Consider the following 25982-nt stretch of genomic DNA (forward strand, 5'->3'; position numbering starts at 1 on the left):
ACCCCCCCCCCACTCTTTCTGGGGTAGTGTCTGGTCTCCTCAGCCCCTCCAGATGCCCCTGCAGCTGAGCACAGGGACAGCAGCTGGGGGGAGGTGACAGTGTGGCAGCAAATCAGTGAGATCACCATCAACTCTGGCCCTGAGCTGTGGGAGAGAAGAGAGTCTGGCAGGGACTCAGGAGCAGCGCTGCCTCCCTGCCCTACCCCCAGTCCAGTTTCAGGGGTGTCCCCAGGCCAGGCCCTGGGACTCCCTGCCAGCCTCCCCAGCTGCAGGGACCATTGCCTAGTCTGGTTCTGCTGGAGAAGGTAGGGTGAATAGTGGGCTCACGAGACATACTGCTGGGCTGGAGCCCCAGCTCCGGCACCTGCTGGTTGGGCGATGAGCAAATATTCTTATCTGCCCTGTGCCTCAGTTTTCCCAGTGGTAAACAACTCAGGACAGTGTTCCGTAAACATCTCTGTATCACTGCTGTTATCATCACTATAAACATCGTCATTCTGCCTTGTCCCTGTGCCTCTGCCACATGCCCAGCTCAGGATCCCAAATCCTGCCCGCCCCAGGCACGGGGAGAAGCGCGCCCACTCTGGAATCCGGCAGACATAGGTTTAATCCCCAGCTTTAAATCCCTTCCCAGCGGAAAGGTTGAACAAACCACGGCCTGGCTGTGCCTCAGTTTTCTCTTGTGCTGATCAAAGGAGAGGACCCTAGTAATACTTAGCCTGGGGCCTGGTGTCTTTTTACCACTTAGTACCTGCCAGTCCCTTTCCCCCAGGTCCCCACCCATCGCTGCCCACCCACTGCCGGGCTGCCTGGTTCCCTCCCACGTGGGTCCACCCCTTCCCCTTGGGCTCTGAGCAGATAGGGGGTAGCACTCAGCAGGTCCCTGTAGGGTCCATTCCCGCCAGCTTAGTCTGAAGGAGCAGTAAGACTTCTGTCTCCACGAGCCAGCCTCCCTGGCAAGAACTCTGAGCAGGAAGCCACACCGGGGTCTCCCTATGCCTTCAGGGTAGAGTCTACAGAGCTGGGGACAGGGTGAAAAGCCCAGCTGGGAAGACAGGACCCCTCCCCCAAGTCCCTCCCCAGCCGGGCTCCATGTCCTCTTGAGCCCACGGGGACAGTAAGCCCTGCCTGTATGGCCGCACCAGGGCAGCTGTGAGACTAGGGGACCGGGAGAGAATCATCCTGCTTCTGGAAGCGTCTAGCTGACCCATGCTCACCATTCGGTTGAGGAGCACCCCCAAACTAAGGAGTCATTCTTCCAGAAAGTCAGAGTGGGTGAGCTGGTACTGAACCATTCCCAGCCTCTCCCACCTTCCCTCCTAAGCTCCTCTCACAAGTAAGAGATGGGTCTGGGTCATCAGCCGGGACAAGGTGACCGTCCATGGGGAGACTTCGGGTCCCCACCGGGTTGTGCTCTTATGGTGTCCACGCCTGCCCACGCCTGCACGGTGCTTGGTGCACATGGGCGCTCAATAAACACCTTCATATTAATAATATTCAAAAGAAGAATCGTCCCCATGTCTTTGGAAGTATCTGCCAGGGCCTGGTACTCGAATTCCATACACTGACTCACTCACTAAACTGAGTCAAGGAGGGAGCAAGGAGAAGAGGGACGGAGGAGGCGCTCCAAGGTCCTGCCCCTGACCTTGAACTCTGCCAGCCTCTGCTGCTGCTGGGGACCCAAGTCCCAATTTGTTAGATGGGGGAGCTGCGAGTTCGGATTTAATGGCCGGTTCCTTTCTCCGTGGAGCCTCTAGGAGTCTGCAGCCATGTGCACATGGTTCCCCCAGGGAGGACGCCTCACCATGCCCCACGTAGGTCTCCCCAACTCCCCTGCCCTTCCACACTGCCTCTGGCTCTCTGGTTCATAGAGCTAGAAGGAGCCTGAAGACATCAGGTGGAACCCACCAGCTCCCAGGAGGAAGGTCTGATTAACCCCCTTTTGCCCGACGGCAGCCAGGATGGAAGGGATCTACCTGTGTCCAGACAGGTGTGGGGACACAGGAGAACTGCTCCCAGAACAGGACCTCCATTTTCTTATCAGGCCTGCCTCGGACACACGTCACAGAAGTGCCTCTGGAGGTATGAGACTAACCTGTGGCAGGGGAGGGGTCCTGGGGCGTGACAGGACAGGCCAGGTGGGGGCCCTGAGACAGCAGGCAAGGGTGAGGGAAGGTCTGCCTCTCCACCCCTCAGCTCCCAGCCCCTCCTCCACTGTGGCCTGATGGGGCAAGAGCAGGGCAGGGGAGGCAGGAAGCTACCAGGGGCAGCAACAGGCCCCACTTCCTGCCTCAGCCCCAGAAAGGGGAAGGTCCCAAGTGAGAATTCACAGCCTCCTCCCCAGGCAGGGTGGGGGCTGAGCAGGACGGGCGTGGATGGATTTCCCCCTCCTCACTTGCTCTGCTACACACTGGACATTCAATCAGTGGGGGAGAGGGGACGCTGAGCGTGAGCCATTCTGTAAGGATCAGGCCTAAGAAATAAGCTTCAGGAGCTGAGCAGAAACTCTGTGCTACTCCCTTGAGGTTCAGAGAGCCCAAGAAACTTGTGTGGGGTCACAGAGCTGGTCAGTAATGGAGCCAGGAGCAGAGCCCAAGTGGTCTGACCCCAGACCTGTGAGAATACTGGAAACCCGGATTCTAGGATTCAAGGACATCAAAGTTCATCAATGATGAAGGTCAATGCCCAAGGTCACAGAGGGACCCTGTAGTAGATTAAAGATTGGGTTCTTGTATCTCCAGGGCCTTAGGAGGCAGGAGCAAAGACTGTGGGGGAGTGTCATCTCTCGGGGGCCAGGCCCCCCACCTCCACCCCACCCCAACCAGTACCTTGGCCCCAAGGCGCAGCTGGTCAATGGTGTTCTCAGCCTCGGCGTACTTGGTGAGGAGCTTGCGGTAGTCCTCCTGCAGGAAAGGGAGAGCGACAGGGTCATGTGCCCATGTCCCTCACCGTGAGACCCCTCCCGGGAGCCCAGACCCCCAAGGGTTCCTCAAAGGTGGAAGCTGAGCAGAACCCCTCAGGCTCACGTGCCACACACACCCCCATGGCCAAATTCTGAGTGGGAGAGGAGGTAGGACAGCCTGCTAACCTCCCGGACTGTCCATCAGGGGTAAGGGCCTCTGGGCTGGTTTACCTTGACGCATCACCCATCCCAGGGACTGCAACTCCCTGCTCATCTGTCCTAATTCCCTGCTGTCTGTCACCTCTGCGGGCTGAGGTCCACATCCGTCTTCCCCACGGCTCTGGTCCCCGCATGACTGGAGCCTGTGCTTCCTAAGTGGCTTTTTAATGGCGGGTGGAATGAATCATCCAAAGGTCCCGTAGAAGACTTGGGAATCACAATCGCATTTACTCAGTCACTACTTGCCCTCAACTAAACTGAGCAGCTCCGTCACACAAGTCACGGCAGGGAAAAGGCAAAAATAAATGGCACCCCGCTTCTGAAGGACGTCGGAGAACAGAGGCATGGGTCTGAAAACCCTTAATTAGAAGAACAGACTCAAGCGTTTCTCTCGTGTTTCCCATAGGAATAAGACCTTGATAACCAAATAGTCAATGAGAGAAAATTTTACTTTAGAGAAGATCTCCAGCAAGCGAATGCAGGAGGAATGACAGCATGAGGATACTATCACTTTGTCACTGCCAAAGGGAAGACTGGATCAAGACCATGGCCATCGGTGGCTGCGGACATCACAAATGAGAGACGAGTAAGAATCCCAAGAATCCTGTGCCTCCTGAATGAAACACCTGTGACATGCTCTTACCAAAAAAAAAAAAAAACCACAAAAAACAAAAAACAAAAAACAAAACCCCGAAACAAAAAACGGCCCTAGCCACATAGAGCTGGTGGTCTGGAGGGGAAATAGACAGAGGGCTGCAAGCCCAAAAAGCTTCGAGCTCTAGAAGGACAACATGCAGGACAAGGAGAAGACAGTGGAATGTAGGAGAGATGAGACAGTGTGTCAGCAAACTCCAGAACGTGGGGGACTCTGTAGGACAGAACTGGTTTCCTCAACAAATACACCAAAAGGAAGGAGATTTGAAAAAAAAAACAGGGGTGGGATTGGGGAGATTTGAAAGGCACATCGAGGGGCACCTGGGTGGCTCAGTGGGTTAAAGCCTCTGCCTTTGGCTTGGGTCATGATCTCAGGGTCCTGGGATCGAGCCCCGCATGGGGCTCTCTGCTCAGCAGGGAGCCTGCTTCCACCTCTCTCAATCTGCCTACTTGTGATCTCTGTCAAGTAAACAAATTAAAAATCTTTAAAAAGAAAGAAAGAAAGAAAGAAAGAAAGAAAGAAAGAAAGAAAGAAAGAAAGAAAGAAAGGCACATCGATCACAAGCAACAGATGAGCTGTGTTTGACTGTGATTCGAACCGACTGAAATGAACAAGCCATTTCTGAGACACAATCCGAACACAGACTGGCAACTGAGTAATAGTAGGACCGGTATCGGCTTCTAGATAAGCTGATGGGATCGCCACGTTCCAGAGAACGTGCCAGTCTTCAGACATACACACTAAAATATTTCTAGGTAAGATGATCTGAGGCCTGAAATTTGCTTCAAAATATTCCAGTATGCTGAGAGGGGGAGGAGAGGAGGCCACAGGTAAAAAAGGTTGGTGGGGGCTGGGTGGCAGGTACACGGGGGTTCATTAGACCATGTTCCTATCATGTATATGTTTTGAGTTTCTCACAGCAGATGTTAAAAACAAGCACCGGATTATCCTTGTGGCATGAGTGTAAGCACTGCTCTTTTTTTGAGGAAAGAGCTTAGGAACCAGCTCAGGTACAATCTTTGCTCTACCAGCAGGGGATTTCTGGCTGAGTCCTAAGACTTCCTACCGGAACGGCCTCGAACCCTGGGCCAAGAACCTTGGTGACATGCCTATAGACACGAGACCAGCTTACCTGGAGCTGATGGACCAGTTTGGTGGCCTGCTCAGGTGTCTGAAATTCTTGGGGTACCCTGGTGATGGGGTGTGTAGCAGGTGGGTCCTTGGCCGGGCCGGTTTCTCCGCTGCTCAGCAGAACCTCCTGCACGATCTCAGCAGGAGACTTGAAGATCAGCGGCCTGGCGGGGCCCTGGGGCTGCCTGCTGTGGTTCCTGGCCTTGGGGGGGTGGTAGCTCTCATTTTTGGGGAACCTTACTCGGGGTCCAACCTTGGAGAAATCAGGGAGTGGGTAGTTCAGCTGCCCCCGCCCATACTTGGAGGCATCAGAAGATGAAGGGCCAGCCAGAGTGGCTTGCTTCGTGGGCGGCAGCCTGTCTTGCCGGCCTGACCTAGGCGGATTCAGGAGGCTGACAGAGCCAGCGAATCGAGAAGGGAGTGTCTTAGGGGATGTCCGTGTCCGTTTCCAGGCTTCGTCCCCCAATTGAGGGTAGGAGAGGCTGGTACTTTCTTTCCACTTAACTGCTGGACCCTGGAGGCTCTGGGTCTGGGGTACCGAGGAGTCTTGGAATTCCGTGGGGGTTGCCAGAGCAACACTTCCTCCAGTGGTGGTGTTTGGGCTTAGGAGGTGGTGGCTGGAGTTTTGCAGTAAGGTTTCTGCCAGGCCAGCGGGCTGGGGGACATCAGTTTCTCCTTCCCAGGGAGAATCAAGGCTGTCATTGGGGTGGTCGAGGCTCACGGTCCCACTGCTCCAGGACCTTGCAGAGCTGAGGTCAACAGTTGGGTTGTCCTCAGAAGGTTCTGGAAGTTTGTCTCCACTGGCTTGTTTGTCAGAGGGCACCCAGTCCGTGTCCTGACCCCATCCCAGAGCCCTGGGGCTGGTGTTTCCATCGCCCCCTGAGCTGAGACCAGTCTCATACTCCAATCTTGGGGAACTGTCTCCAGCTTCCTCCACCTCAGGACCTCCAAGGGTTTCATCCAGCTCCTCTTCAGTCATGGCCAGGTGAGGATCCTGCTCCGGGAGCCAGTTGAGAGGCAAGTTGGAACTTTCTGGGCTGTCCACATTCTCTGCTTCAAACTCTGGAAAGACAGGTCACTGCTCAGAATACACCAGGTCTGGACTTACTGTGTAACATTACCAGAGTTACTTCGCCCCTCTGGGCCTTCATTTCCTCATCCTACAGTGATGGCAAGAATCCCAGTGATTCCCGCTCCCCCTACCCCCTCCATATGGCCAAGTACTTACCTAGCACCTCCTCTAGTTGTCTCCAGTCCTCCAAATCTGATCCTCAAACCTGGCTCTCCCCCACTATTTCCCGTCTTAGCAAATGGAAACACCATCCCACCCAGTTACACAAGCCAGAAGCTTGGGCAGCACCTTGGCCATCACTCCCCCCACCCCCACCCAATCCCTATAATCCATTCTGTCCCCTGATCCTGTCAAGATCACCTCCTACAGAGCTCTCAGACTCACCTAGTGCTCTTAATCCTGCACTACCTTTGCTCTAGCCAGCATCCTCTCTTGCCTGGACCATTGCAGTAGCCACCTAATGATCTCCTTAATCTTCATCCTCATCCTCCATCTGAAGACTCAGCAATATTGTCCTGTTCCCAGGACAGAGTATGGTCCTAAGACCCCTGTCTCCATACCCCACTAGCTCTCCTAATCCATCTCTTTTCTCCGGTCCCCCTCAGTCTCTCCCTGCTCTAGCCATTCCACATTGCTCCAACCACAGGGCTTTGTTATACTCATCTCTCTGCCAGGGTCCTCTTTCCTTCCCTTTACCTAGTTAACTCCTAACTGTCCTTCAGGCATTAGCTCAACCTTGACCTCATCAGGGAAATCTCAGATCTCCTAACGAGGTCAGATTCTCCCTTGTATAATAGGTTTTCACAGGACTGAACACCTTTACTTTGAAACACTTAGCCTAGCTCCAGTTTTCCATTTGTTTTCATGATTGTTTCATTAATATCTGTCTCCCCCACTACACTGTAATCTCCACGGTGGCAAGGATACCCTCCGTTTTTGTTTACTAGTGTATTTGCAGAGCTGGTGCTCAGTACTTGTTGACTGAATGGAAAGAAGGAAAAGAGGGAGGCTGGGAGAACAATATGATAAAAAAATATCCGTCCACCCATCCATTCACCTATGCTTCCAACCATGTACCCACCCATCACCCATTCACCCACTGATCCAACCATCCACCCACCCACTCACCCCTCCATTACCCACCCACCCATTCATGCATGCTTCTAAGCATCATTCATGCAGGCAATGTTTACTGAGCACCTACTGTGTCCTAGAACCTATGTCAACCTCTGGGATAGATCCAAAGTTTCATGAGACACACCTTTGTCATCACCCTTGTATCTCTCTGCTTCCCTGCAGCCTCTCCCCTAGCACGTCTACGTCCTCCGACTCCTTAAAAGCTCCTGCAGCCAAGTCTCTCTTGTTTACAGTGCAGAGAGGTTAGGTAACTAGCCAAGGAACATGCAGTGGCTCACAGCAACCCTGAACTTAGGACCAAAGTCCCAGCCATGCTGGCGAGTTAGTCTCTGCAGCGGGGGTCATGCAGCATGATGGGGAAAACGGGCTTTGGAGCCAGGGAGCCCTGGATTCAGTCTTGGGCCCTCTGATTCCTTCCTGGCGACCATGGGCAGGTTGCTGACCTCTCTGACAACCCTTAACGTGGACCTGAGGCTAGTCCCTCCTACCTGGCAGAAGATGGTGAGGAGGGAAGGAAACACGGCTTGCACCCTGCTCAGCCCTGCGCCTGGCACACAGTAAGGACGCTGGCAGTGGCTATTATGTCATAGCAAGGGGTTACCATGTGACCTTAGGAAGAGATGCCTCTGCCCTTTCCTCCCAGCACGTGTCAGTCACCTCGCCCTGATGGGTTAGAAGTGGCTCCTGAGCAGGTAGTGGTAGGCAAGTCCTGCTTTAAGCCGACCTGACAGAAAGAACTCTGGGTTATGTCACAATCTGGTACTAGCCTAATGCCTTCTCCACCGTGCATTGGGGCCTGCACCATTCACAGAACCCAAAGTTGGAGGATTTCACGTCTGTGTTTTAAGTGCGACTGGAACCACATGATCAAGCTCGAGCTGTTCTCAGTGGTACTGCTGCTCCTGTTTCACAGATGGGCAAACCGAGATTCAGAGACGAGGGACTGCTCGGCAAAATTAGGAATTTAGTCTGAACTGGTCTCCACGCAAGGGAAACACTCATTCTAGAAAACATGGCATAGCTCCATTGTCATTTGCTAACTGGGATTTTTAGAAGATCTTCAAAATGGACATAACCCTGGGACCAAGCAGTTTAAATGACCAAGGCTATTAGCACATCACATGGGCAAAGATGTACTAACAATATTCATCTCTGCATTTTTTATGACAGCAAGAGATTGGTCCTCAAAGTACAGACTATCCACCCCATGGAATTGCTTGCATGCATTAGCAATGACTTGTGGAGGGAGAGATGAGGAGCTGGGAAGATGTTCATGTCTATTAAGTTGCAAAAAAAAGCAGGTTACCCTAGCATTTGTAGAGTACTATTCCATTCCATTTGCATATTACATTTGCATACATGCATATAGAAAAGTGCAGTTATCTGGATAATAAGTAAATTTTTCTGTTTTCGCTTTCATATTTGCTGATTTTTCTGCATTGAACATTACAACTTATATAATTCAAATCATTTAAAATTTTAAATTATAGGCTTTATGGATTTTAATCTTAAAAAAAACACCCTCCACTCCCCATCTCCCACCAGAACGTGGGATATTCAGCTCCCTGTGGGGGGGGGGGGTCGGGGGAGATCAGTCTCACCCTCTCCTGCAGACTCTCCCGATTCGGAATCCTGGCTGTCAGCAGCCTGCGGGTCCCACTCCAGCGGCTGAAGGCACTGCTGGGCCAGCCGGAAGTCTTCCAGGAGCTCGGGGCTGGTGGCACTGGGAAAGGCCCCCTCTTTTCCCCCGCTCCCCTCGGCATCCTTTTCCTCTTCAGCCCAGGCCCAGCGCCGCCGCTGGGGCCCCCTCCCCAGGCCTAGCTCGGGCCAGCGCACCTCCGTCCTGGAGCTGGCCATGGGACCTAGCCTGGGCTTCACCTGGGCCACCTCATCTTCAGGAGACAGAGCTGCCACTGCGGGCGCCTCGGTCACCGCCAGCTTCTCTCAGTACCGGCCATCCTACCTGCTGCCTGTGGGAGACACAATAAGGGACAGCATCATTCTTTCAGTCCCCTCCCAGCGTCGAGCAGGGTAACAACAGGAACGCTGGGATGCGACAGCCCTGGAGCACGTGCTGGCTCCAGCCCGCGGAAGCAGTGTGGCCTTGGGCAAGTCACATCACTTTCTGTCTCTTTAACAAAATCAGGAGCTCAATTGCTTGAGATATAGGGTAAGGAGCCAGAGGTCGGCCCTGGCAAGAGCTCTGGGTCCGGGGGTGTGCTAGGGATTGTCACTGTGTCCCAGGCTCCATGCATGGGTGCTGGGACAGAGAGCCCAGGAGGGAGCAGACAAACAGGCAGCGACTACCAATTAAGGTGAGCATGACAGGGACACATGGGGACACTGTGGGAGGGGGCACAATAGGCTTAGGGAGCAGGCAAGGCTTAGTCTAGGGGCCACTTCCTCTGGGAGCCTTCCCTAACCCCCAATGGGTAAGAATGCAAACTCGGAGGGGGGTGAAGAAAACATTCCAGCACTCCAAATAATTGAAAACAGGTACTCAAACCAACACACACTCACACACACACACATTCAGAGCAGCACTATTTGCAACAGCCCAAGGGGGGGAAATGGTCCAAATGTGGATGGGCACATCCATGTGGATGCATGGATAAACACTGTGGGGTACACATGAGACCTAACAGTGCTCAGCCACAGAAAAGAAAGAAGGGCTGGGACTCACCACCATGGGGACGAACCTGAATAACATTAGGAGAGGAGAAAGAAGCCAGGCACAGAAGGTCACTTGTAGTAGGATTCCGTTTCTATGAAATACCCAGAACAGGTAAATCAATCGAGATGGAGAGCCGGCTGGCAGTTCCCAGGGGCTAGGGGAGGCAGGGTGGGGAGTGACTGTTTCATGGGTATGAGGTTTCCTTGAGGGGTGCTGCAAATGTTTTGGAACTGGATACAGGTTGTGGTTGTACAACATTATACATATGCTAAATGAATTGTTCCTTTAAAAATCGTTAATTTCATGGCATGTGAATTTCACCTAAATTTAAAAAGAGAGAGAGAGCATGTCCAGGCAGGGGCGTCCCAAGCACCATGGAGGCAGGAGGGAGCGACCCAGCAGTGGTGTCCCCCATAACTGTGGGGGTGGGACAAGGCCTCCACTCTGACAGCGGAGCGTGGGCAAGGAGAGATGGTGGCCAGAACCAGGAGGGCCTCTCGGGTCCTCTTCAGCACATCCCGCCCTCGGGACAGCACACCAGAGCTGCTGCTGAGAAGTTTCTTTTTGACTGCTTGGGGAGGAGGAGCCAGAAGAGGGAGTCTGGCTGCAGAAGGACCTTCTTCCTTCCATTTCCTCTTCCTTTTCCTCTTTTCCTTCACTCTCTCTCATCTCCCATCACCTTTCTTTCCCAGCCCCGTGCTATGGCCAACACTTCCCAAGCCCCCAGCCCACAGAGTAGCAGCATGGACCCTCCCAGAAGCTCCAGGTTAGCTCATACAAAAACTTGACTCTGCAGGGGGGAAAACTGAGGCTCAGACAGCAGCGGGCCTGAACCCAAAGCCACCCATCGGGCAAGATAAGGCTGGGGTCAGGCCCGGGCTCTTCCCTCCATACTGGGGAAACAGTGGTCTATAATCCTAGGCCTCCCTGAGGACAGATAGGTCTGTGTCTCTGCAGCCTCGAGAACACTTAGGGCCTTGGTGAGGGCCTTGATTTACACAGTTGAGAAAAGTCAGCAGGCAACTATTTCTGGATCGAAAGTTCCCGGGGGAACAGTGCATCACTAGGAAGGCTGCAGCCTTCTCAAGGACTGGGGTGGGGACAGGGAGGGAATCACATTGCTTGGCCTGTGGCGGCAACTTCTGTGCCTGCAGCAGGCCTGGAGGGAGGGGTGGCTCATGCCCTCCCAACCCCCAGAATTGCCCCCTACCACAGATGCTGTGCCTACTCTGTGCCAGCCTGCATGTTCTCCACCTGCCCTCAACCCAAAAAGGGAAGCAGGTTGCAGGAAAAGTATTTTTCAGAAGAGAAAACTGAAGCCTGGCCTTGGAACAGTGACTTGGCCAAGATGACCCAGCTGGTTAGCAACAGAGCAAGATCTGAAACTATTCATCTGGGCCAGTCATCTCCAATTTTCTGTCACAACACTCACCAGAAGCCTGTATTTACTCTCATCTCCTCCCTCTACAGATATCTTGATACCTTTACATATATGTATCCTCGTGCTAGTGTATAAGAAAAAAATACAGGTATTAGGAAAAATATATCCAAGATAACTTTTTTAAAAAGATGGAATAATAAATAAATAAATAAATTTTTTAAGGAGAAGCTCTAATCCTTGCTTCCCATACCCTCTGGGGGGCCTGCACCCTTCTCGGGAATCCCTGCCAGTGGGCCTGTAGCTCGAGTGTTCTTAAGAATTCTCTAAAAATACAGGGGCGCCTGGGAGACTCGGTTGTTAAAGCACCTGCCTTCAGCTCAGGTCATGGTCTCAGGGTCCTGGGATCGAGTCCCGAATTGAGCCTGCTTCTCCCTCTGCCTGCCTCTCCCCCTGCTTGTGCTCTTTCTCTCTGACAAAGAAATAAACTCCTTAAAATAAAAAAAGTCCCTAAGAAAGCAGATTCCTAGGTTGACCCCAAGAGAGCCAGACTCAGTGGCCCTGGGATAGGGCCCAGGAATCGGCATTTAAGTGAACGCAGCAGGTAAGGCCCACACTCTAGGGCGGGGTAGGCCTTCCGGGCCCTGCTACTTGGGGAGGTGTGGGAGGAGATAAGAGCCGCTTTTCTCTTCCTGAAATCTCCACAGAGGAAGGGGCTGGGGAGGCATGTGGTTTTTTTACTTTTTAAAGGGCTTTTTTTCTAGCCATGCCGCAAAGCTGGCGGCCCAATCACAGGCGCCTCTGGGTGCACAAAGAGGAACATCCTGTCTCCTGGGATGACTCAGTCCTTGCTGAAACTTGGTGCACTGCAAGCAGAGGCAGCTGTGGCCACCAGCTGGAGTTGTGCGCATGCTCCCCAGGCCCTGAAACCTGTGAGCCCCCGCCCCCCACCAGGGTGGGGGGCAGGGCCTCTCTGTCTTCTGTACAAGCCATGGCCCTCAGGGCCATGGAGCCCAGGGCCCAGCGCCCCCCCCCCCCTTCAGTGGGTCACTCAACAAACACACTCCGGGGCCAATTACAGCCCATCCTCAGGCTGGGATGAGGACACGCCCTCGCTGTGTCCTCATGCTTGCGGCCAAGAAAGAGAAGTCGCAGAGTACGTGGAGACCAGGTTCCAGGTCTGGTGCTCTTGCTTCATCGGCAACGGCTGTGCTGAACCTCCCCTCACGGGAAGATGGGGAGAGCACCGCCCCCCAGCTCTGGCTTCTGCAAGGGAATTACTGCCCCATGAGCATGGGCTGGGTAGTGGCTGAATGAACTTTGAGGTTCCTGGTTGACCGTGACCCCCAAGGGCAACAGCTTCAGAGCTGTTCACTCCCTCCTCCATCCTGAGGACCCATTGCAGAGTCACCAAGATGTATACTGAACACCAAGTGCGTGCAAATTAATTTTAATAAACCTATGACCTTCCACTGTGTGTCAAGCCCTCTGAAGACGTTAAAAATACTAATATGGGCCAAAGAGTCCCAAAGTTTCAACTTGGGGGCTGGGTAACAATACAGAGGGATATATGAAGGAACTATGAAACTGGGCAAAGAGGATCTGGGGGGAGAAGAATGGGGAAAGGCATTCCAGGCAGACAGAACAGCATAGACAAAGGCACTGAGGTCTGAACCTGAACGTATGAAGGGAACTTGACAGCTACAGCCTGGGCTTCTTGAATGGCAGTCAAAGGCTCGGCTGCTCCTGAAAGTTAGTGGGGATGGGTAAGGCCCTAGCCATATGAACTGGGTCCTGAACCCGAAAAAGCCCCGTGAGCACTAAATCCTCAGAGGCACTGGGCTGTTAGGATAAGGGTCCCCACCTGCCTTCAAGAACCTAACCCCCAGGGAAGCACGGACCACTCCCTCCTCCTTTTGTATGGCTCCTCTCTCCCCACCACTGGCCCTGCCTCCAGCACTCCCAAGGGACTTCGAGCCCCTTCTGGTCTCTTTCTCCCGTTCCCCAGTGGGTCTGCATCGCCCACCCCCTACAGAGCTTCTCTGGCCCCCCTCAGCTGCTCCAAAATGAGGTCCCCTGTCTTTGTGGCTCAATCTCTCAGGCTGTCCTACGCCAACTGCCACCATGCAGCCTGGCTTTGCCTCCCCATGCCTTCTGGAACCCCCTTCCAATCCAGCCAAGGTTGTGCAGGGGGCCGGCCCCCTTTCTGCTCCCACCTCAACCCTGACGTCTTCCAGATGAGAAAACGGAGTCGTAGAGAGGTGGCTGGCTCTCACAAGACCTTGGGGACAGGAAGGGCAGCTCAGGGGTTCAACCCCAGGGGCTATGACTCTGAAACCAAGTCCATGAGACTTGTGGGGAGGACGAGAGGAAGGGGAAGGAAGAGTCTCCATAACAAGTGACTGGGCCCCTCCAAAAAGGCTGAGCTCAGAACCCCAAACTCAGCTGCCCTCCCTGAGCAGCTGGTTGGGCACAGACCTACTGTTCTCAAGGGGTTCCCGCGAAAAACTGGTCCCTTGGGGAAGCTCCAGCCCCTCCCCCCTCCAGATGTACCCCTCCTACCCCCAGCCCTCTCCTCACATCAGAGGCGGAGGAGAAAGAGGAAAGGTGCCCTGGCCGCTGCGGACTCTGGCCCCGCGGGCCTCAAGAACTCCCCTCGGGGTGTGGCAGATGGGGCCTCTCTTTTGTGAGGACCCCCACCCCCGTAGCCCCTCATCTGAGCATCATCTCTCAGACCCCTTAGCAGCCCGAGGACCAACTCTCCATGTGCTGATTAGGACGCCACAGGCATAGCGTGGGGACCAGCGCCCATCCAGGTCCCCAGAGGTCAGAATCAGGGCTCGGACGAGGATCCAGCGCCCGGAAGCTTGATGAAATCCCCCGAAAATCCACCCATGCCCCAGGCGCCAGATGCCCTAAACTGCGAAAGAAGTAGTAACAGCTGCCACAGCTGTAACTTCCTGGCTGGGCTGGTCCAGCTGCCCTGACTGTCCCAGAGAGTCTGTGACTGGCCAGTCCAGAGGGAAGGCGGCCTCCCCGGCCCGCCTGGCGCCCTTACCTCTCTCTGGCTCCACCACCATCCTGCTGGCCCAGGCTCAGGGGACCTGCCCATGAGGTCTTTGTTCCAAACCTAGGGAGCCCCCTGCCTCCATGGCGCCCTGGCCCGCCTCCAGGCCACTCTGCCAGCCCCGGCTGCTGCTGCTCACACACAAGCATCGCTCCCCACCTCTCCCCGCCCCTGCTGCGGCTGAGGCCGCCTCGCCTCGCCTGGGCAGGAAGCGCCCAGCCTGATTTCCTACAAGTGTTTGTCAGAAGGAGGGGGTTTGTCTGCGTGCTGCCTGAGAGTCAGCGGGAGGAGCTTAACCCCTTGCAGGCCCTCTGCGGGTCTGGCTGCCTTGGCAAAGGACTCCTGGGGACTCCCCAAGTCAGGGATCGGGACCATCTCGGCCAAAGTACTGACTGAGGAGACCGAAGTCCGGAGAAGGTCAGCGGTTTGGCGAAAGTCACACAGAGCATGCCGAGCCTGGAAGGAGGCCTCTAGCAGCTTCGACCTTCTAGGAGCTTTTTCTGCAGCCTCTCCCCGCAAGGGCATGGCCTGGGCTAAGGCTCTCTCCGTCACCAGGCCTCTGGGCCCATCTGTAGAATGGGAGCTCAGACCAGATGCTCCCGGCCGGCTCTGACTTTCTGTCCCATCTACCATTGTGCAACCCAACATCTTAGGGAGGCTGCAGCCAGACCTGCCATCCCACCCACTGTCCTCACCCCCAAGCTGGGCCTGTAGCTACTGTGAGATTTTATAGGCAGCACTGGAGGTGGGGGATTGACTGATGAGCCAAATTTCTCCTGTTGTCCCCAAGACTTCTCAGAGGGCAAGCTCCCTTTTCCCAAGCTTCCATCACCCCATTCGTTCATTAGACAGGTACTTGCTGAGCTATTCTGCCGGGCGCTTGCCAAGGTGTTGGGAACACGGCAAGATACAGGACAGGCTGAGTCCTTGCTCCACTCTCCACAGAAACACAGGACAACATAAAACAAATGTGGAGGGAGGTAAGGACCGGACCCACAAGGGTGGGTTGGAGTGGAGATCGTGATCCTGATGCCTGAGGCCCATCCAGACCAACGGTCTCCAGGCATCAGCAATTTGAAAGTGTCCCAGCTGATTGGGATATGTGGCCCAGGTCCAGAATTTGTGGGTCAGAGAGTAGTGGGTTGGAGAGGAGGGTTTGGGGATGGCTAGGAAGGTCTCAGTGAGAAGGTGACATTCAAACAAGGGACTGAAGGAAGAGAGGGGCAGGAGTGAGCCCCAGAAAGAGCTGGAAGCAGAGTCTTCTGGTAGGGCAACGGCAAAGGGCAAGGTGGGAACCAGCGGGGCCATCCCTGCGAACAGCAAGGCTGTGTACCCAGAGCAGAGGGAACCAGGCGGGAGAGGCAGGAGCAGGGGTGGAGGGGCAGGCTCAGGGTCTGGGCCCCCCAGGCCTCCCCAGCTGTTTTTTCATCTGTAAGGCAAGGATAAGCAAGACTGCCACGATTGCCAGAGGCCACTCCAGCTACGTGCAGAGCTGGGGGCCCTGGAACACGAGTGAGTGAATGAACAGCTTTTTTCAAGGTCAGTTTGTGAGTATGTGGCAAAGCCAGGGCTAGAACCTGGTGCCCTCATCACATCAGTCAACCCATCCCTCCCCCCACTCCTTGCCTTCTTCCCACATCTGGGTGGCGAGGTTCTACCAGCAGCCCCTAGCCCAGCGTGGAACAGAGCCAAACCCTAACGAGGCCCCTCCCCATCAGCTCTGGTGACCGTGTGGGTCTTTGTGTGAGGGGCAGGCTCCCCTGACGGGCCTGTCGCTCACTCACCCTCCCTCCCTGGTCATTAACCCAGGCAGCCCCGCCATCAACCCAGCAACACCAGGTGGCTGCCAGAGCCGGGCACGCCCCACGGCCCCTGGATCCCCCTAAACCTAACTAAGACCCAACTGTCATTCTGGACCTTTTCCTCTCTTACATCCCAGAAATCCATCCATCATTGATTCCTCAGTCTCCCCAGAACCCGCCCCACCCCTGCATCCGTGCAAGGCTCCTGCAACAGCCTCTCCCGGGAAGCCCTGGGGTCCTTCCAATCCATACACTGCACCACTCGCATGGTTCCAAAATAGAAGTGTGCAAACGTGGTCCATCTGGGCTTAAAAACCCTCCACTTCTGCCCCACTGCTCGCCCATGAGGGAGGCGCCTCTCCAGCCTCCCCCCCCACCCCCCCCCCCCGCTCTCCCCCCTCCTCAGCAGTGCGCTCCTTGCTGATGCGAGGACAAACGCATGGTGCTCCCCTTCATCATCCGACCCCACTTCTTCCTGGGAATTTGTAGGCCACCTACAGATCTCAGCCCCACAGAACCGTTTGGGAATTAGACTTCTGATCTTTTTGGCACTTGAGAGCTCCCAGCACCCAGCAACAGCGCCTGCCACACGGCAAAAGCACAGCAGATACATGCTGGGTCATCTACTGACTCTCGCTTGTCGCCCAAGGCTGGCTGTGGCCCTCACATCCCTGGCAGACTGGTGTGACATCCCCATTTTAAAGGTGGGTAAACAGAGCCTAGGAGAGCCTGAGAGACTTACCTGCTGTCACAAAGCTGGGGAGTTCCGGTGAAGATTGACACATACAAAGGTCCGCCTCTTAACAGCAAAGCTGGGAGCCTACACCACCGGGGGGCCTGCAGAGATAACAAGTACCTGTGCATGATAAAATTGGTAGTGGAGCTTGCTGTCCACTAACTGCAAGTCCCTAAGCCAATGTTCTACCTCGATAATGAATCTCTGGTTCCACACAGAGCCTTTCACCAGCTTTTCTAAACGGCTCTCCTGTCCTTGAACCAGATGCTTTACGAAAAATAGCCTTAGGGAGTGGGCAGGACAGGAGTGAGAGCATTTACCGGTTAGGAAACTGAGGCCCAAAGATGGGGAAGGGATTAGTTCCCAGTCAACTAAAATGAAAACAAACAACAACAAGATCCTTTGGCCCCCAGGCTTGAGTACTTTTACCAGAAACAAGCCCACATCCTGTTGCAGGGGCACAAACCTGCCTTCCGGCCCACAGGGCCCAACGAACCTCTGGCCACTCATTCTCTCTAGCTCTTGGGTCCTGATGCTCCGGCACAGTGATGCCATCCCCACCCACACTCCCCCTGCCCACCACTCAGCCATCTCCTCTGGCCTCACTCCACATCCCCTCCTGAGCCCCATCTAAGGGCTCAGCTTGGGAGCCTTGAATGGAAGGTAGGTCTGCCTTGCTTCAAGCCTTCCAGTGCAGCCCAGGACATGCCCCGGGACTGAACACAACATCCTGGGGCCCAGAGGTACAGGGGGGCCACGAGGCTACCCACCCATTGGGGGAAAGCACGGGCTGACTGGCAACTTCAGAATTCATGGTGGCTCCCTTCCTTGGGAAAATAAATGAAAACCCTCCCTAAGGTCACCCACTCCTCGGCCCACATTGCTGATTTTACCCTCTAGTGAAAATCCACAGGGAGTCTTGGGGGGCAGGTAAGGATTGCAGGAGCTGGCCAAGAAGAACTGGGGAAGGGGAGACCCAAGTTAGAGCCTGAGTCATAATGCACAAGGGCCTTCCCTGCTCTTAGCTTGGGAAACTTGGGGCTTAATGAGATTATCTCTGAGGTTATCAGAAATGACCTTCTAGCGCTAAATCTACAGGTTCTTGATTCTACTTGCCTACACAGGTAGAAATACCAGGGTAATGGGAGGCTAGAGGGTACAGGGGTTTATGGAACATGTGCTCCGTGTGCAGAGACCTCCAGGTTCTCATTAAAAGCTGTGTGGCCATGAGCAAGCAGCTCAATCTCTCTGAACCCCAGATTCTTTCTCTGTAAAACAAGGGGCAATACTGATTTCACAGAATCATTGGGATGATAAATGAGACTACGTACCTAACGTCCTGGCCCATGGCCCAGCTGGCACAGAGCTCATGAATAAATGACTTTGGCCAGATCTGTGAAACGCCCATATGGCCTGCTCCCCCACAGGACTGAATTTAATTTTCCTGGCTCCGGAGCTTCCCTAATACCAGCCACAACCCTCACTTTGGGTCTTGCACAGAAAAGGGGATGGCTAACTCTCCCAAGGCAGAGAGAAACGCTGCCATTTCCTTGTGACCTTCTTCCCTATGGGCCCCCATCAATTCTAGGGGTCACCAATCCATTAGTGAAGTAGGGGAGGAAGCAGGCCTTCCTCCACCAACCAAAACATGGGTTATAAAGAGGATGTGACCATATGGTGGAAAATACACACATGCACACACACTTGCACACAGAGACACCCACACTCTTAAATTCACGCTCCATGAAAAGAGTCCAACAACAACAAAGATACCTCGGTGCCAGGAATGCATTGCTAACATTACAGTACAATTTTATTGTGCACCTATTACTGAAGCCCGTCGCATGGATTCGGACGTCATTATTTGATCTTCGTGCCAATTCAAGGAGGCAGGAATTAGTATCCCCTTTCACAGGAGAGGAAGCTGGCTTTGAACCAGGCTGTCTGAATCCAGACAGTATGGTCTTCATCATTTGTGACTGAACCTTGCAGTAAGTGAAAAGACTGAAAACTACCTCAGTGTCCAGTAGCAGGGGATCATGGAAACAAATCGTGACAGTTTCCACTCAAAGATATTTTACGCAGCTAGTATTAGTTCTACTGTGGCCGAAGGTGCAGTCCCGTAAAAAAGTGTGATACGCTGAGTGAACAAACCAGTTATAAAATAATCTCTATCCAGTTTAAATCCCTTCAAGAAAAAATGAAAGGGTAAAATAGGGAGGAGGAGAAGGAATTGAGGGAGGAAGGGAGAGCGAGAGACGCTCCCAAATGCTTACTTACAGTAATTAGCAGCAAGTAGTACGACTGCAGGCAAGTTTACTTTTTCCTTATGTATATTTTGGAAAAATAATAGTTGCTTTACAAAAAAGAGTAAAATAAATATGTACTATTCTTTTTTAAGATCCTGATTTTTAAAAAATATTTTATTTATGTATTTATTTGCGGGGTGGGGGGGGAGCACGCGAGCAGGGGGAGGGGCAGAGGGAATCTCAAGCTGACTCCTAGCTGCACATAGAGCCATTATGCAACATGTGGGAACATAGGAAAATCACAAAAGGAAAGAAAGGGATCTTAGCCACTCTTCACATTTTGGGATATGGTGTGTGTTGTCTGATTAGATCCCTTGTCATCAGGCATTTAACAGATGAGGAAAGGCCCAGAGAGGTCATACAACTTGCCCAGAGTCACACAGCACATGACAGGCAGAGTTCGATTTGCATCCACAAGTAAAGCATTATCCTCCAAATGAATCCTTGACCTAGAGGGGCTGAGTGCAGCCTCCTGGACCCTGAGGTCCTTCCTGGTCCTTGGTCCTTGGCTGTGGACTCAAGACTCCGAGAAGACTGAAGACTCCAAGAAGACTGCCAGATGGGCATCACACTCGGCCCATATCACCAGCCTCTGCCCCAGAACAGGGAAAGCTGGCAAGGGTCTAGGGGCTGGTGCAGGACCAGGCCTGGGAGAAAGGGATCACTCTTGACAACTGAACTGGCGTCTGGCTGGCACCTGGCCAGAAGCTGGGATAGTACACTGGAATGAAGGAGGCACCCAGGAATTAAAAATATAAGGGGTTGAGGCAGAAAGGCCTGGGTCCAGATCTGGTAGCCTTCTAAACTCCTCTGATATCCTCATCTCCAGAGGATAACACTTTCCTCAGGGGTGCGCCTATAAAGTAAGGGGATTATGTGTTTGCACCGTGCTTGCACATGTGCTAGCATACGGGAGGGGCTTGGAAAACTCAGGAGGGACACTGTTAGCCTCGTCCTGGCTCCCAGGTCAGCCTGTGCCTCTTCCAGTCACTTAGTGCCTGGCTCAGCCTCCCATCCCTTGGCTGCACACAGCTGGATAAATCTTCCCAGAGCATCATTCTGGTCAAGCCTTTCCCTGCTTAAAGAACACGGATGGCTGCTGTCACATTCAGGTAAAAGCCCAGACATCTTGGCCCCGGAATTCAGGCTCACACTGACCTGCTCCCAAGTTGGACAGCTGGGGCACTGCGTGACTCAACACAAGGGACCAGGAGCCTCCTCTCATACAGGTTTCCTTCCCCAAATCCCACACTTTGGGAAAACTGCAGTGGGGTGTGTGTCTTCTGGCCTGGCACCCCTGGAGCCCTCCTGCACAGTCAGAAACCCCCCATCCTGCTGTCATACAGAGCAACGCTGGCCTTCCAGCCCACAACAGCCTTCATAGGCAGCTCTCTTAAAAAAAATAAAGAAAAGAAAACGCCCAATTTGTGGCCTGATCTGCCAAGTTCCATAGTATAATAAATACCCGTATGATGGCCAATTTCAAGGTACCAATGTGACTATCACTAGCACAGCCCTGGAAAGAGATGCACACGGTCAGCTCTCACAAGATGACTCACCCCTGCACATCCAGAAGGACGGACCAATTAACTCCCATGAAAAGCTGTGTGATCTCAGCTTAGTGACTTAAACTCTCTGAACCTTAGGCTTTTCCTATGTAAAATGAGAATAGCAGCACCCACTTCATGGCAACAATGTGAACACTAAATGCCAGAATCGAGGAATCAATGACACTGCACTCAACACCTGCTATGTCCAGGGCTCCATACTGGGAACCCAGAAAGTGACTGGTGACGAAAACTCCCACCCACCCAGACCTCAGTCACTGCAGTAAAATCCTTGGCGCCGTGGCTAGAAGACAGCAAGCAATAACCAATAACTGGTGTCAATGCTATTGTGACTTTCTTTCTTTGGGCCTGAGATTCCTCCTCTCCAAACGTGGAATGTGGGTTGAATGAAACTTTCTATGGTTCCACCTCACTTCAGCCTTAAAGCTGAACTGGAGTGGGTGTTACCATGCCCATTTCACAGAGGGGAAAACTGAGGCGTTCAGAATGCAAGCTGGGTTGGGGACTCACACCAAGGTCCTCTAACTCCCCGTGCCCAGATCTGTCCCACCTTCCAGGACTGAAGAAACATACAACGGACCTGGGATTTTTCTGGTGATTCAGCTGGATGCTTTAAAAAGATTTTCTTCCCACCCCCCTGATCTCCCCCCTCCACCCCCAGGGGTAAACTGAAATGTCCTTGGCAGGCACTAGTTTCCAAAATACACTCTCAGCATGAGGGCGGCAGTGCCCGGGAACATCCCCAGACTCGCTGCTAACCCCAACCCCAGTGCCTCTAGCAGAATGTGCGGGCTGGTGGGAGCTGATGAAATCCCCGTGCAAGAAGGGCTCACATCACATGTTTCAAACGCAAACCACTGGACTTTGGGAGACAAGGCCCCATGTGGGCACCTTCTCCCTCCTGCAGAAGAACTGAGACCGCCTGTGAGAATAAACTAAAAATGTCCCCAAAACACCATGGGGTCCATCCCCCTAAGCCAGACTCGGGCCCCCTCAAACAGATAGGCAGAGATTCTGTTTTCTTGACAAAACAAAACCAAGAACCAAAAAATAAAACCCACCAAATCTAGAGGCGGCGCCTGGAAAATTCTCTTGGGGAAGTCCCCGTAGGTGTCTAACCTCAGTTCTTCATGATTTGGTTTCCACAATTTCTTCTGTTCTAGAGGACAGAAACAATGTCTCTTTTCTCTGCAACCTGTCTCGGCAACTCTTCTCAACTCCAAAATAGCCCGGGTTTGTTACCAACAACTTTCCTTTCCAACTTTATCACTGAGAAGCAGAAGCTTTTGAAACCTAGGTAATGATCCTCTCCAACCTGTCAGGGCTTTCGACAAAAGCCGGCAAAATGAATGGGGAAGAGTCTCCTCCGAGCTGGCACGCCGCCAGCGCCAGCCACATCACATCGGGGAGAGGCCAGCTCTGCGCCTTCCCTGCTGTGCGCTTCGGGCAAGACGCGCCCCCTCTCTGGGCCTCAGTCTCCCCATCCGTGTACCAAGAAAGGCTGGCCCGATTTCTCCGTCCATTCCAGTTCCTGCCGCAGTCGGAGCTGCCCACCCTCACTGCTGGCCTTTGCTCTCCCTCCCTCCCCCCCGCCAAAAAGAGGAAAAGAAACTTGCGTTAGGTGTCGGGGGAGGCCGTGCGGCTCCGAGGAGTTGTCAGGCTGCGCGGGTTGTTGCCGGGAGAACGCAGCGCGCAGAAATCCCAGGACAGAGAAGTCCCACCTCCCCGGTAACCACAGCTACCCGGGCCACACCTCCAACCCAAACACAGTCCGAAGCCCCGCCAAGGACCACCCCCGGACTCCCTGGGGACCCCTCCCCGCCCAGAGACCAGCCCCAGCCGGAGCGAGCGAGAGGGAGAGAAAAAGCCAACGCCCCCATTGTGCGGAGGTGGAGACTGAGGCCGACGGCGGAGACCGCGGAACCCAGCAGCCGGCGAGGTTAGGACTGGACACTGACGGCGCGCCCGGGGCGCCCTCCCATTCCCGGAGTGCCGATCCGTCTGCTTCCCGCGCGCGTGGGCTTTCCACGTGGGAGAGGCCGAGAGCAGAGCAGTCCCTGTGGATCGGAGCCCATCGGCGCTGTCCGCTCTCCCCCCACCCCATTCCCCAGACCGAGAAACTGAGGCCCGGCGAGGGCCCAGCACCCGCCCGCGACCCACCGTGAGCCCCTCCCCGCGCCTCACCTGCTGGCTGTCTCCGCGCGCCGGTGGTTTCCTGGAGTTGAGCGGCAAACAAAGGCCTCCAATCCCGGCGCGGGGCGGGGCGGTGACTTTTTGCTTAATCCCCGAGGCGGGCCTGTGACGGGCGGGGAGGGCCCTGGGAGGCGGGGCCTCGGGAAGCTCCACCAATCGCAGAGAGCCAGCCGCCTGCGGCCCGCCCCCAGAGACTCGGCCCCCCCACCAGCGCTGCAGAGCTTGCATCTGGGTTTGTGTCCCTCCTGGAACCCGCCCGAGGGCGTCTAGAAGCCTGAGGCCCAGAGCTAAGACTTTTGTGCAAGGTCGCATGGAGCCAGAGTGAGCAAGAAAGCACAAACGTACGTAGCTGAAACGGAGTGCTTCATAACAGTCCTAAGAATCTTAATAAACTTTCCTTGCGCTCCTGCGTGTCAAGGACTGCTGTGCGCTCCTCCTGTGATCCGTCCTCTCCTGCGAGGTAGCTGGGTATTGGCGCTGCCCTCCAAGTCCACTCTCGTCCAGACCACTAGGAGCAAGCGGGGAAAACCCGGGTCTGCAGAGGGATCGCGACTTGCCCAGAGTCCCGCGGTGAGTGCAGGACAGAGAGATCCCTTGTCCCCTGACAGCTCGCCTTGAAGAGTGGCGGTGTAAAGTGTCGAACTGACCTCAGCTCCCCGTCCCAGTTCTGCCACTGGACTTCAGAGCTGCCGCGAGGAGGGGATAAAATAAACCCAGCGCCAAGCCCAGAAGAAAGAAATCAACGGCACTCACTTCAAGAGTTCCTCTACCAACCCTGTCTCATAAGGGGGTTAATAGGCCCCAAGACAGGAAGAATGTTTCCTGGGGACCCGCGTCCAACTGTGTTGCAGCCACTTCCTTATCCTCTTAGCAGATCGCTCTTCCCAGTTCCCCAGGGGGCCTGAGGCTCCTGCAGGTGCCCAGTAATGATCACAGCAGCCATTCCTGTTCACTAAAGGTATATTCCGTGCCAACAGCAAACTTTTTAGCCAGTCCTTATAATATCCTATAGGCTAGGTGAATACTATGCCCTCCATTTGAAACATGAAACTGAGGCTCAGAGAGGTTAAGTGACTTGCTCCAGATCACACAGCCGGGAAATCGTAGAGGTGGAATTTGATTCCAGATGTCAGACTCTGAAGTATGGACCCTTTGAGCGGGGTCTTGTTCTCTATCCTTGCACTCCTCACACTGGGCTGTTCTATCCCTCACCCTGTTTTCTCCCAGGCAAAGCAAGGTCCAGATAATTTGGAGACCAGCTCAGCACCTGCTTGGGCAGGCCCTGGCTCAGGCCAAAAACATGCGCTCTTTCTGCCTTCTTCAATTAGCAGCAGACCCTGAGACTCTCCAGCAATACTGTCCCCACACCACCCCTGCCCTGATTCTGGCATCATGAATAAAGTGAGGGCCACAAGGGCGTGTGGCCAGGGTGAGCCTCTGACCCCTCCCTGCTCCATTATTCAGAACTACCTTAACCCATGGTATTGGGTCCCTTCAGAAGACAGGACACATGCTTGTCCTTGGCTTTATGATGTGGACTTCAAGCAGCCATGCATCCAAATTTAGCCTCTATTACCTGCTAACTCTGCAACTTTGGGCAAGAACTTGACCTTTCTAAGCCCACTGGCAAAGAAATTTTTTTAAAGTTTGTTTAAAATTCCACGAGAGGGGGACCCTAATGCCCAATGGACCACAGTCCCGAAGTCGAGCCAGAGAATTCTAGAAACGACAGCTCCTGAAACTCTTTCTTGTCCTAGTTTTTCAGAGTTCAACTGGAAGCAATGGGCAGCAGCGGCTGTGAGCTTTCTTGCCTCGTGGAGTCGGAGCTTGTGGTCAGTTGGCTGGTTCAAGGCATGGATGGTCACGAGGTCGCAACTTGCCCAGAGCTCACAGAGTTGGTCAGTGGCTGGGCTGAAATTCACTGTGGGCTGGTGATAGATGAAAACCTTTCAGTTCAGAACAAGATGCACAAGGACTCGAGACTGCAAAGGGTGTGGCGTTTCTAAGGCCAGAGGGCCCTTGGTTCACCATCACCATCATCTGGACTGTCATGGTCTTCCTGGGGCTGACCCTGAGCCTGATTCTGAGCCTGGTTCCCGGGACCCACGCACAGCATCCCAACCACTGTCAGAGGCAAGTAGCTGGATCCCCATTGAATTGTTTCCTGGGGTGGTTGTAACAAATTATTACCAGTTCATGGCTTCAAGCAGCACTCATTTGTTCTCTTACAAAGGGATGTCAGAAGTCTAAAGTCGGTTTCACTGGGCTGTCCTCAAGATGTCAGGAGGGCAGGTCCCTTCCGCAGGATCCGAGGGGAGAATTTCTTTCCCTGACTTTTCAGTGTCTAGTAGCTGCCTGTATTCCTGGGCTGGTGGTCCCTCCCCCATCTTCAGAGCACATCCCAACCTCCACTTCCTTAGCCACAATACCGTTCCCTCCGCCCATCAAGTCTCCTTCTGCCTCCCTCTTCCAGGGATCCTTGGGATTACATGGGGCCTGCCCAGAAAATCAGCTCAACCTCCCCATCTGAATGCCTTAATCCCTTAGGCAAAGTCCCTTTGCCAGGTAAGGGAACATTCTCACATTGCCAGAACCTGGGTTATCTTTGAGGTCACGATTCGGACTACCACACCCACTTCCCAGATAGGAATTTGGACCTAGAAAGGTGAGATCATTGACCCATGGCCAGGCAGGATTTGGCATCTGATGCCTGGAGATCTAAGCCCTGATGACCAAGTGGGAGTTACTCCCTGCATGGGTATTAAGACTGAGGAGGGGCACAAAGAGTCCCCACTGGAGGGGCCGGGGCTTCAGGGATACGGGCTGCTTCAGAGGTCAAGTGGAATCCCAGGACCCTGGCCTCAGGTGGTCTCGTTGGGCTGGGGAGGGGAAAGGGTCAGCTAAAAGCAGGATCTGGCACATGTCTGCACATCAGCTGCCCCTAACCCCGCTCTGGCTGACCTCTGAACACAGGGCTGGACAAAGCAGGACTTCTCCAAGTCTTTTTGTCCCAGAGAAATCCTGGGGTTGACGGAAATGCTCTGGGGCTATGTAGCAGACCATTTTTTTTTTTTTTTTTTTGCCTCTAACACCCCTGCCGTTCGCTCCTGGAACACTTGGCCTGCACAGGTGAAGAATG

General features: G+C 54.0%; 1 protein-coding gene and 1 long non-coding RNA gene across 41 annotated transcripts in view; one reads left to right on the top strand and one right to left on the bottom strand.

Moving 5' to 3' along the window:
• The window catches only part of AKNA (AT-hook transcription factor), a 50619-nt gene extending 27682 nt beyond the window's left edge, over positions 1-22937 (bottom strand). For 2 of the 40 annotated variants that reach the window (XM_082695415.1, XM_082695420.1), the window contains exons 1-5: positions 22835-22937; positions 16780-16874; positions 8718-9086; positions 4909-5969; positions 2829-2903 (exon numbers count right to left, since the gene is read on the bottom strand). In XM_082695415.1, coding sequence (XP_082551541.1) covers positions 2829-2903; positions 4909-5969; positions 8718-8973 — 1392 coding nt within the window. In that variant the 5' untranslated portion in view covers positions 8974-9086; positions 16780-16874; positions 22835-22937. Of the gene's footprint in view, positions 1-2828; positions 2904-4908; positions 5970-8717; positions 9087-9815; positions 9882-14226; positions 14479-16779; positions 16894-21711; positions 22239-22266; positions 22548-22810 lie in introns of those variants that run through there. The other 38 variants (XM_082695421.1, XM_082695447.1, XM_082695429.1 and 35 more) reach the window with 32 other exon arrangements.
• Positions 22471-25049, top strand: LOC309846507. Its single transcript, XR_014301966.1, has 2 exons — positions 22471-23801; positions 24601-25049. It is a non-coding gene; the product is annotated as an uncharacterized lncRNA (long non-coding RNA).
• The last annotated feature ends 933 nt before the right edge of the window (positions 25050-25982 follow it).

This window comes from Mustela nivalis (assembly GCF_964662115.1).
Source record: "Mustela nivalis genome assembly, chromosome: 13".
In the NCBI taxonomy this organism is placed as follows: Eukaryota; Metazoa; Chordata; class Mammalia; order Carnivora; family Mustelidae; genus Mustela; species Mustela nivalis.